Source organism: Atractosteus spatula, unplaced genomic scaffold (genome assembly GCF_055471065.1).
Source record: "Atractosteus spatula isolate fAtrSpa1 unplaced genomic scaffold, fAtrSpa1.hap1 Scaffold_82, whole genome shotgun sequence".
NCBI lineage: Eukaryota > Metazoa > Chordata > Actinopteri > Semionotiformes > Lepisosteidae > Atractosteus > Atractosteus spatula.
In genome coordinates, this window is record NW_028296915.1 from 163,945 (window position 1) to 176,047 (window position 12,103).

The 12,103-nt window shown below is 62.3% G+C and overlaps 1 protein-coding gene across 1 annotated transcript in view; it reads right to left on the reverse strand.

Moving 5' to 3' along the window:
- The window catches only part of LOC148805172 (phosphatidylserine lipase ABHD16A-like), a gene marked incomplete at its 5' end in the record, with an annotated part of 68,562 nt that extends 58,603 nt beyond the window's left edge, over window positions 1-9,959 (reverse strand). The window contains 5 exons of the mRNA XM_088909755.1: window positions 6,796-6,869; window positions 6,975-7,060; window positions 7,725-7,811; window positions 9,712-9,778; window positions 9,871-9,959. Of these exons, the coding sequence (XP_088765881.1) occupies window positions 6,796-6,869; window positions 6,975-7,060; window positions 7,725-7,811; window positions 9,712-9,778; window positions 9,871-9,959 (403 nt within the window). The remainder of the gene's footprint in view (window positions 1-6,795; window positions 6,870-6,974; window positions 7,061-7,724; window positions 7,812-9,711; window positions 9,779-9,870) is intronic.
- Between the last annotated feature and the right edge of the window lie 2,144 nt (window positions 9,960-12,103).

Sequence of the window (12,103 nt, forward strand, 5' to 3'; positions counted from 1 at the left end):
TCAGGACACACACCCGCTCTGCCCCACTCAGGACACACACCCCCTCTGCCCCACTCAGGACACACACGCCCTCTGCCCCACTCAGGACACACACGCCCTCTGCCCCACTCAGGACACACAGCCCCTCTGCCCCACTCAGGACACACACGCCCTCTGCCCCACTCAGGACACACAGCCCCTCTGCCCCACTCAGGACACACCCGCTCTGCCCCACTCAGGACACACAGCCCCTCTGCCCCACTCAGGACACACAGCCCCTCTGCCCCACTCAGGACACACACCCCCTCTGCCCCACTCAGGACACACACGCCCGCTGCCCCACTCAGGACACACACGCCCTCTGCCCCACTCAGGACACACACGCCCTCTGCCCCACTCAGGACACACAGCCCCTCTGCCCCACTCAGGACACACACCCGCTCTGCCCCACTCAGGACACACACCCCCTCTGCCCCACTCAGGACACACACAGTCCCTCTGCCCCACTCAGGACACACAGCCCCTCTGCCCCACTCAGGACACTCACCGGCTGCCCCACTCAGGACACACAGCCCCTCTGCCCCACTCAGGACACACACCCCCTCTGCCCCACTCAGGACACACAGCCCCTCTGCCCCACTCAGGACACACACCCCTCTGCCCCACTCAGGACAGACAGCCCCTCTGCCCCACTCAGGACACACACCCCCTCTGCCCCACTCAGGACACACACGCCCTCTGCCCCACTCAGGACACACACCCGCTCTGCCCCACTCAGGACACACAGCCCCTCTGCCCCACTCAGAACACACACGCCATCTGCCCCACTCAGGACACACACAGCCCCTCTGCCCCACTCAGGACACACACCCCCTCTGCCCCACTCAGGACACACAGCCCCTCTGCCCCACTCAGGACACACACGCCCTCTGCCCCACTCAGGACACACAGCCCCTCTGCCCCACTCAGGACACACACGCCCTCTGCCCCACTCAGGACACACACACCCCCTCTGCCCCACTCAGGACACACACCCCCTCTGCTCCACTCAGGACACACACACCCCCTCTGCCCCACTCAGGACACACAGCCCCTCTGCCCCACTCAGGACACACACCCGCTCTGCCCCACTCAGGACACACACGCCCTCTGCCCCACTCAGGACACACAGCCCGCTGCCCCACTCAGGACACACACGCCCTCTGCCCCACTCAGGACACACCCGCCCTCTGCCCCACTCAGGACACACCCGCTCTGCCCCACTCAGGACACACAGCCCCTCTGCCCCACTCAGGACACACACCCCCTCTGCCCCACTCAGGACACACACGCCCTCTGCCCCACTCAGGACACACACCCGCTCTGCCCCACTCAGGACAGACAGCCCCTCTGCCCCACTCAGGACAGACAGCCCCTCTGCCCCACTCAGGACACACACCCCCTCTGCCCCACTCAGGACACACACCCGCTCTGCCCCACTCAAGACACACAGCCCCTCTGCCCCACTCAGGACACTCACCGGCTGCCCCACTCAGGACACACAGCCCCTCTGCCCCACTCAGGACACACACAGCCCCTCTGCCCCACTCAGGACACACACGCCCTCTGCCCCACTCAGGACACACACCCCCTCTGCCCCACTCAAGACACACAGCCCCTCTGCCCCACTCAGGACACACGCCCTCTGCCCCACTCAGGACACACACGCCCTCTGCCCCACTCAGGACACACACCCCCTCTGCCCCACTCAGGACACACACCCCCTCTGCCCCACTCAGGACACACAGCCCCTCTGCCCCACTCAGGACACACACGCCCTCTGCCCCACTCAGGACACTCACCGGCTGCCCCACTCAGGACACACACGCCCTCTGCCCCACTCAGGACACACAGCCCGCTGCCCCACTCAGGACACACACGCCCTCTGCCCCACTCAGGACACACAGCCCCTCTGCCCCACTCAGGACACACCCGCTCTGCCCCACTCAGGACACACAGCCCCTCTGCCCCACTCAGGACACACACCCCCTCTGCCCCACTCAGGACACACACGCCCTCTGCCCCACTCAGGACACACACCCGCTCTGCCCCACTCAGGACAGACAGCCCCTCTGCCCCACTCAGGACAGACAGCCCCTCTGCCCCACTCAGGACACACACCCCCTCTGCCCCACTCAGGACACACCCGCCCTCTGCCCCACTCAGGACACACACCCGCTCTGCCCCACTCAGGACACACAGCCCCTCTGCCCCACTCAGGACACTCACCGGCTGCCCCACTCAGGACACACAACCCCTCTGCCCCACTCAGGACACACACAGCCCCTCTGCCCCACTCAGGACACACACGCCCTCTGCCCCACTCAGGACACACACCCCCTCTGCCCCACTCAAGACACACAGCCCCTCTGCCCCACTCAGGACACACGCCCTCTGCCCCACTCAGGACACACACGCCCTCTGCCCCACTCAGGACACACACCCCCTCTGCCCCACTCAGGACACACAGCCCCTCTGCCCCACTCAGGACACACACCCCCTCAGCCCCACTCAGGACACACAGCCCCTCTGCCCCACTCAGGACACACACGCCCTCTGCCCCATTCAGGACACTCACCGGCTGCCCCACTCAGGACACACACGCCCTCTGCCCCACTCAGGACACACAGCCCCTCTGCCCCACTCAGGACACACAGCCCCTCTGCCCCACTCAGGACACACCCGCTCTGCCCCACTCAGGACACACACGCCCTCTGCCCCACTCAGGACACACAGCCCGCTGCCCCACTCAGGACACACACGCCCGCTGCCCCACTCAGGACACACACGCCCTCTGCCCCACTCAGGACACACAGCCCCTCTGCCCCACTCAGGACACACAGCCCCTCTGCCCCACTCAGGACACACCCGCTCTGCCCCACTCAGGACACACACCCCCTCTGCCCCACTCAGGACACACCCGCTCTGCCCCACTCAGGACACACAGCCCCTCTGCCCCACTGAGGACACACACGCCCGCTGCCCCACTCAGGACACACACGCCCTCTGCCCCACTCAGGACACACACAGCCCCTCTGCCCCACTCAGGACACACAGCCCCTCTGCCCCACTGAGGACACACACGCCCGCTGCCCCACTCAGGACACACACGCCCTCTGCCCCACTCAGGACACACACCCCCTCTGCCCCACTCAGGACACACCCGCCCTCTGCCCCACTCAGGACACACACCCGCTCTGCCCCACTCAGGACACACAGCCCCTCTGCCCCACTCAGGACACTCACCGGCTGCCCCACTCAGGACACACAACCCCTCTGCCCCACTCAGGACACACACAGCCCCTCTGCCCCACTCAGGACACACACGCCCTCTGCCCCACTCAGGACACACACCCCCTCTGCCCCACTCAAGACACACAGCCCCTCTGCCCCACTCAGGACACACCCGCTCTGCCCCACTCAGGACACACACGCCCTCTGCCCCACCCAGGACACACAGCCCCTCTGCCCCACTCAGGACACACCCGCTCTGCCCCACTCAGGACACACACGCCCTCTGCCCCACTCAGGACACACAGCCCCTCTGCCCCACTCAGGACACACAGCCCCTCTGCCCCACTCAGGACACACACCCCCTCTGCCCCACTCAGGACACACACAGCCCCTCTGCCCCACTCAGGACACACAGCCCCTCTGCCCCACTCAGGACACACGCCCTCTGCCCCACTCAGGACACACAGCCCCTCTGCCCCACTCAGGACACACAGCCCCTCTGCCCCACTCAGGACACACACCCCCTCTGCCCCACTCAGGACACACACAGCCCCTCTGCCCCACTCAGGACACACAGCCCCTCTGCCCCACTCAGGACACACGCCCTCTGCCCCACTCAGGACACACAGCCCCTCTGCCCCACTCAGGACACACCCGCTCTGCCCCACTCAGGACACACACAGCCCCTCTGCCCCACTCAGGACACACAGCCCCTCTGCCCCACTCAGGACACACGCCCTCTGCCCCACTCAGGACACACAGCCCCTCTGCCCCACTCAGGACACACCCGCTCTGCCCCACTCAGGACACACACGCCCTCTGCCCCACTCAGGACACACAGCCCCTCTGCCCCACTCAGGACACACAGCCCCTCTGCCCCACCCAGGACACACAGCCCCTCTGCCCCACTCAGGACACACACACCCCCTCTGCCCCACTCAGGACACACAGCCCCTCTGCCCCACTCAGGACACACACAGCCCCTCTGCCCCACTCAGGACACACAGCCCCTCTGCCCCACTCAGGACACACAGCCCCTCTGCCCCACTCAGGACACACAGCCCGCTGCCCCACTCAGGACACACACGCCCTCTGCCCCACTCAGGACACACACGCCCTCTGCCCCACTCAGGACACACAGCCCCTCTGCCCCACTCAGGACACACACAGCCCCTCTGCCCCACTCAGGACACACAGCCCCTCTGCCCCACTCAGGACACACAGCCCGCTGCCCCACTCAGGACACACACGCCCTCTGCCCCACTCAGGACACACAGCCCCTCTGCCCCACTCAGGACACACAGCCCGCTGCCCCACTCAGGACACACACGCCCTCTGCCCCACCCAGGACACACCCGCTCTGCCCCACTCAGGACACACAGCCCCTCTGCCCCACTCAGGACACACACGCCCTCTGCCCCACTCAGGACACACAGCCCGCTGCCCCACTCAGGACACACACGCCCTCTGCCCCACCCAGGACACACAGCCCCTCTGCCCCACTCAGGACACACAGCCCCTCTGCCCCATTCAGGACACACACGCCCTCTGCCCCACTCAGGACACACACACCCCCTCTGCCCCACTCAGGACACACACGCCCTCTGCCCCACTCAGGACACACAGCCCCTCTGCCCCATTCAGGACACACACACCCCCTCTGCCCCACTCAGGACACACAGCCCCTCTGCCCCACTCAGGACACACAGCCCCTCTGCCCCACTCAGGACACACACCGGCTGCCCCACTCAGGACACACACGCCCTCTGCCCCACCCAGGACACACAGCCCCTCTGCCCCACTCAGGACACACACGCCCTCTGCCCCACTCAGGACACACAGCCCGCTGCCCCACTCAGGACACACACGCCCTCTGCCCCACCCAGGACACACAGCCCCTCTGCCCCACTCAGGACACACACAGCCCCTCTGCCCCACTCAGGACACACAGCCCCTCTGCCCCACTCAGGACACACACGCCCTCTGCCCCACTCAGGACACACACAGCCCGCTGCCCCACTCAGGACACACACGCCCTCTGCCCCACCCAGGACACACAGCCCCTCTGCCCCACTCAGGACACACACACCCCCTCTGCCCCACTCAGGACACACAGCCCCTCTGCCCCACTCAGGACACACACCGGCTGCCCCACTCAGGACACACACGCCCTCTGCCCCACTCAGGACACACAGCCCCTCTGCCCCACTCAGGACACACACAGCCCCTCTGCCCCACCCAGGACACACAGCCCCTCTGCCCCACTCAGGACACACACGCCCTCTGCCCCACTCAGGACACACAGCCCCTCTGCCCCACTCAGGACACACCCGCTCTGCCCCACTCAGGACACACACGCCCTCTGCCCCACTCAGGACACACACCCGCTCTGCCCCACTCAGGACACACACAGCCCCTCTGCCCCACTCAGGACACACACAGCCCCTCTGCCCCACTCAGGACACACAGCCCCTCTGCCCCACTCAGGACACACCCGCTCTGCCCCACTCAGGACACACCCGCTCTGCCCCACTCAGGACACACAGCCCCTCTGCCCCACTCAGGACACACACAGCCCCTCTGCCCCACTCAGGACACACAGCCCCTCTGCCCCACTCAGGACACACGCCCTCTGCCCCACTCAGGACACACAGCCCCTCTGCCCCACTCAGGACACACCCGCTCTGCCCCACTCAGGACACACACGCCCTCTGCCCCACTCAGGACACACACGCCCTCTGCCCCACTCAGGACACACCCGCTCTGCCCCACTCAGGACACACAGCCCCTCTGCCCCACTCAGGACACACACAGCCCCTCTGCCCCACTCAGGACACACACGCCCTCTGCCCCACCCAGGACACACAGCCCCTCTGCCCCACTCAGGACACACCCGCTCTGCCCCACTCAGGACACACACGCCCTCTGCCCCACTCAGGACACACACCCGCTCTGCCCCACTCAGGACACACACAGCCCCTCTGCCCCACTCAGGACACACACAGCCCCTCTGCCCCACTCAGGACACACAGCCCCTCTGCCCCACTCAGGACACACCCGCTCTGCCCCACTCAGGACACACAGCCCCTCTGCCCCACTCAGGACACACACAGCCCCTCTGCCCCACTCAGGACACACACAGCCCCTCTGCCCCACTCAGGACACACAGCCCCTCTGCCCCACTCAGGACACACGCCCTCTGCCCCACTCAGGACACACAGCCCCTCTGCCCCACTCAGGACACACAGCCCCTCTGCCCCACTCAGGACACACACCCCCTCTGCCCCACTCAGGACACACACAGCCCCTCTGCCCCACTCAGGACACACGCCCTCTGCCCCACTCAGGACACACAGCCCCTCTGCCCCACTCAGGACACACCCGCTCTGCCCCACTCAGGACACACACGCCCTCTGCCCCACTCAGGACACACACGCCCTCTGCCCCACTCAGGACACACACCGGCTGCCCCACTCAGGACACACACACCCCCTCTGCCCCACTCAGGACACACACCCCCTCTGCCCCACTCAGGACACTCACCGGCTGCCCGCCTCGCTCCAGCTGAAGTCCACCGGCCAGGCGCAGAACTCGAAGTCGAAGCAGGCCAGCCTCCTCTGGGGACAGGGAGAGAGGAGCCTGTGAGCCCGCGACCCCTCACCCCCGCGACCCCTCACCCCCGGCAACCCCGCGACCCCTCAGCCCCCGCGACCCCGACCGACCTTGTTCTCCGGACTCCTGCTCCTCCGATTCTCCTCCAGGATGGAGATGAACTGGACATACTCGGGGTTGGTCCAGCGCCCGATCCCTGAGGACATCAGACCCTCGTTAGAGACGCTGTCCAGTTACTGACGCCGTCCCCCTCGTTAGAGACGCCGTCCAGTTACTGACACTGTCCCCTCGTTAGAGACGCCCTCCAGTTACTGACACTGTCCCCTCGTTAGAGACGCCGTCCAGTTACTGACACTGTCCCCTCGTTAGAGACGCCGTCCAGTTACTGACACTGTCCCCTCGTTAGAGACGCCGTCCAGTTACTGACACTGTCCCCTCGTTAGAGACGCCCTCCAGTTACTGACACTGTCCCCTCGTTAGAGACGCCGTCCAGTTACTGACACTGTCCCCTCGTTAGAGACGCCGTCCAGTTACTGACACTGTCCCCTCGTTAGAGACGCCCTCCAGTTACTGACACTGTCCCCCTCGTTAGAGAAACTGTCCAGTTAATGACACTGTCCCCCTCGTTAGAGACCCTGTCCAGTTACAGACCTTGTCCAGTCAGACTCACTGTCCAGTCAGAGACCCTGTCCAGTCAGACTCACTGTCCAGTTAGAGACCCTGTCCAGTTAGACTCACTGTCCATTTAGAGACCCTGTCCAGTTAGACTCACTGTCCAATTAGAGACCCTGTCCGGTCAGACTCACTGTCCAGTTAGAGACCCTGTCCAGTCAGAGACCCTGTCCAGTAAGGAGCCTCACCTCTCAGACAGGCCACCCCCAGCAGCAGGACAAGCAGGGTGCCCAGGTACTGGCTGACTGGGACCAGTCTGGAGCTGCAGACGTATCCTGGAAAGATGGACAAGCAGTCAGGCAGAGCAGAGGACACACCTTAGGAGAGACAGGCCCCGGGCCACAGGGAGCTGTGGATCAGACACCAGACCACAGGGGGAGCTGTGGATCAGACACCAGACCACAGGGGGAGCTGTGGATCAGACACCAGACCACAGGGGGAGCTGTGGATCAGACACCAGACCACAGGGGGCGCTGTGGATCAGACACCAGACCACAGGGGGAGCTGTGGATCAGACACCAGACCACAGGGAGCTGTGGATCAGACACCAGACCACAGGGGGAGCTGTGGATCAGACACCAGACCACAGGGCGCTGTGGATCAGACACCAGACCACAGGGGGAGCTGTGGATCAGACACCAGACCACAGGGGGCGCTGTGGATCAGACACCAGACCACAGGGGGAGCTGTGGATCAGACACCAGACCACAGGGGGCGCTGTGGATCAGACACCAGACCACAGGGGAGCTGTGGATCAGACACCAGACCACAGGGGGCGCTGTGGATCAGACACCAGACCACAGGGGAGCTGTGGATCAGACACCAGACCACAGGGGGAGCTGTGGAGCTCAGACAGCAGACCACAGGGGCGCTGTGGATCTGACACCAGACCACAGGGAGCTGTGGATCAGACACCAGACCACAGGGGGCGCTGTGGATCAGACACCAGACCACAGGGGGCGCTGTGGATCAGACACCAGACCACAGAGGGAGCTGTGGATCAGACACCAGACAACAGGGGGCTGTGGATCAGACACCAGACCACAGGGGGAGCTGTGGATCAGACACCAGACCACAGGGCGCTGTGGATCAGACACCAGACCACAGGGGGAGCTGTGGATCAGACACCAGACCACAGGGGGAGCTGTGGAGCTCAGACAGCAGACCACAGGGGCACTGTGGATCTGACACCAGACCACAGGGAGCTGTGGATCAGACACCAGACCACAGGGGGCGCTGTGGATCAGACACCAGACCACAGGGGGAGCTGTGGAGCTCAGACAGCAGACCACAGGGGCACTGTGGATCTGACACCAGACCACAGGGAGCTGTGGATCAGACACCAGACCACAGGGGGAGCTGTGGATCAGACACCAGACCACAGGGAGCTGTGGATCAGACACCAGACCACAGGGGGAGCTGTGGATCAGACACCAGACCACAGGGCGCTGTGGATCAGACACCAGACCACAGGGGCGCTGTGGATCAGACACCAGACCACAGGGGGCGCTGTGGATCAGACACCAGACCACAGGGGGAGCTGTGGATCAGACACCAGACCACAGGGGGCTGTGGATCAGACACCAGACCACAGGGGGAGCTGTGGATCTGACATCAGACCACAGAGGGAGCTGTGGATCAGACACCAGACCACAGGGAGCTGTGGATCAGACACCAGACCACAGGGGCGCTGTGGATCAGACACCAGACCACAGAGGGAGCTGTGGATCAGACACCAGACCCGGCCACAGGGGGAGCTGTGGATCAGACACCAGACCACAGGGGGAGCTGTGGATCAGACACCAGACCACAGGGGGCGCTGTGGATCAGACACCAGACCACAGGGGGAGCTGTGGATCAGACACCAGACCACAGGGGCGCTGTGGATCTGACATCAGACCACACGGGGAGCTGTGGATCTGACACCAGACCACAGGGAGCTGTGGATCTGACACCAGACCACAGGGAGCTGTGGATCAGACACCAGACCACAGGGGCGCTGTGGATCAGACACCAGACCACAGGGGAGCTGTGGATCAGACACCAGACCACAGGGGGAGCTGTGGATCAGACACCAGACCACAGGGGGCGCTGTGGATCAGACACCAGACCACAGGGGCGCTGTGGATCAGACACCAGACCAGGGGGGGCGCCCTGACCCCAGCACAGACCTACCCTTCCTGTAGAAGTACCAGGCCAGCAGGGGGGAGGTGTAGTAGGACAGAGACCACAGAGCAGAGGCCTGAAAGACACAAGCAACAGAACCAGTTTCTCTCGGGGTCCAGGGGTACAGTCAGGGGTCCCTCCTCTCACACAGTCAGGTCAGAGACTTACCCAGCCGAGGACACTGTCAGTGTGCTTCTCCAGAGTCCTGGGCTTGGTAGGGCCACCCCTGAGAGAGAGAGAGGGGTTAATACACCGCACTGAGAGAGAGAGGGGTTAATACACCGCACTGAGAGACAGAGGGGTTAATACACCGCACTGAGAGACAGAGGGGTTCATACAGACACACTGACTGGACACTCCAGTACATGAACACTGCACTGAGAGAGAGAGGGGTTCATACACACACACTGACTGGACACTCCAGTACATGAACACTGCACTGAGAGAGAGAGGGGTTCATACACACACACACTGACTGGACACTCCAGGACATGAACACTGCACTGAGAGAGAGAGGGGTTCATACACACACACTGACTGGACACTCCAGTACATGAACACTGCACTGAGAGAGAGAGGGGTTCATACAGACACACTGACTGGACACTCCAGTACATGAACACTGCACTGAGAGAGAGAGGGGTTCATACACACACACTGACTGGACACTCCAGTACATGAACACTGCACTGAGAGAGAGAGGGGTTCATACACACACACTGACTGGACACTCCAGTACATGAACACTGCACTGAGAGAGGGGGTTCATACACACACACTGACTGGACACTCCAGTACATGAACACTGCACTGAGAGAGAGAGGGGTTCATACACACACACCGACTGGACACTCCAGTACATGAACACTGCACTGAGAGAGAGAGGGGTTCATACACACACACTGACTGGACACTCCAGGACATGAACACTGCACTGAGAGAGAGAGGGGTTCATACACACACACTGACTGGACACTCCAGTACATGAACACTGCACTGAGAGAGAGAGGGGTTCATACAGACACACTGACTGGACACTCCAGTACATGAACACTGCACTGAGAGAGAGAGGGGTTCATACACACACACTGACTGGACACTCCAGTACATGAACACTGCACTGAGAGAGAGAGGGGTTCATACACACACACTGACTGGACACTCCAGTACATGAACACTGCACTGAGAGAGAGAGGGGTTCATACACACACACTGACTGGACACTCCAGGACATTAACACTGCACTGAGAGAGAGAGGGGTTCATACAGACACACTGACTGGACACTCCAGTACATGAACACTGCACTGAGAGAGAGAGGGGTTCATACAGACACACTGACTGGACACTCCAGTACATGAACACTGCACTGAGAGAGAGAGGGGTTCATACACACACACTGACTGGACACTCCAGTACATGAACACTGCACTGAGAGAGAGAGGGGTTCATACACACACACTGACTGGACACTCCAGTACATGAACACTGCACTGAGAGAGAGAGGGGTTCATACACACACACCGACTGGACACTCCAGTACATGAACACTGCACTGAGAGAGAGAGGGGTTTCATACACACACACTGACTGGACACTCCAGGACATGAACACTGCACTGAGAGAGAGAGGGTTCATACACACACACTGACTGGACACTCAGTACATGAACACTGCACTGAGAGAGAGGGGGGTTCATACACACACACTGACTGGACACTCCAGTACATGAACACTGCACTGAGAGAGAGAGGGGTTCATACACACACACTGACTGGACACTCCAGTACATGAACACTGCACTGAGAGAGAGAGGGGTTAATACAGACACACTGACTGGACACTCCAGTACATGAACACTGCACTGAGAGAGGAGAGGGGTTCATACACACACACTGACTGGACACTCCAGTACATGAACACTGCACTGAGAGAGAGGGGTTCATACAGACACACTGACTGGACACTCCAGTACATGAACACTGCACTGAGAGAGGGGGTTCATACAGACACACTGACTGGACACTCCAGTACATGAACACTGCACTTGAGAGAGAGGGGTTCATACACACACACTGACTGGACACTCCAGTACATGAACACTGCACTGAGAGAGAGGGGTTCATACACACACACTGACTGGACACTCCAGTACATGAACACTGCACTGAGAGAGAGAGGGGTTCATACACACACACTGACTGGACACTCCAGTACATGAACACTGCACTGAGAGAGAGGGGTTCATACACACACACTGACTGGACACTCCAGTACATGAACACTGCACTGAGAGAGAGAGGGTTCATGCAGACACACTGACTGGACACTCCAGTACATGAACACTGCACTGAGAGAGAGGGGTTCATACACACACACTGACTGGACACTCCAGTACATGA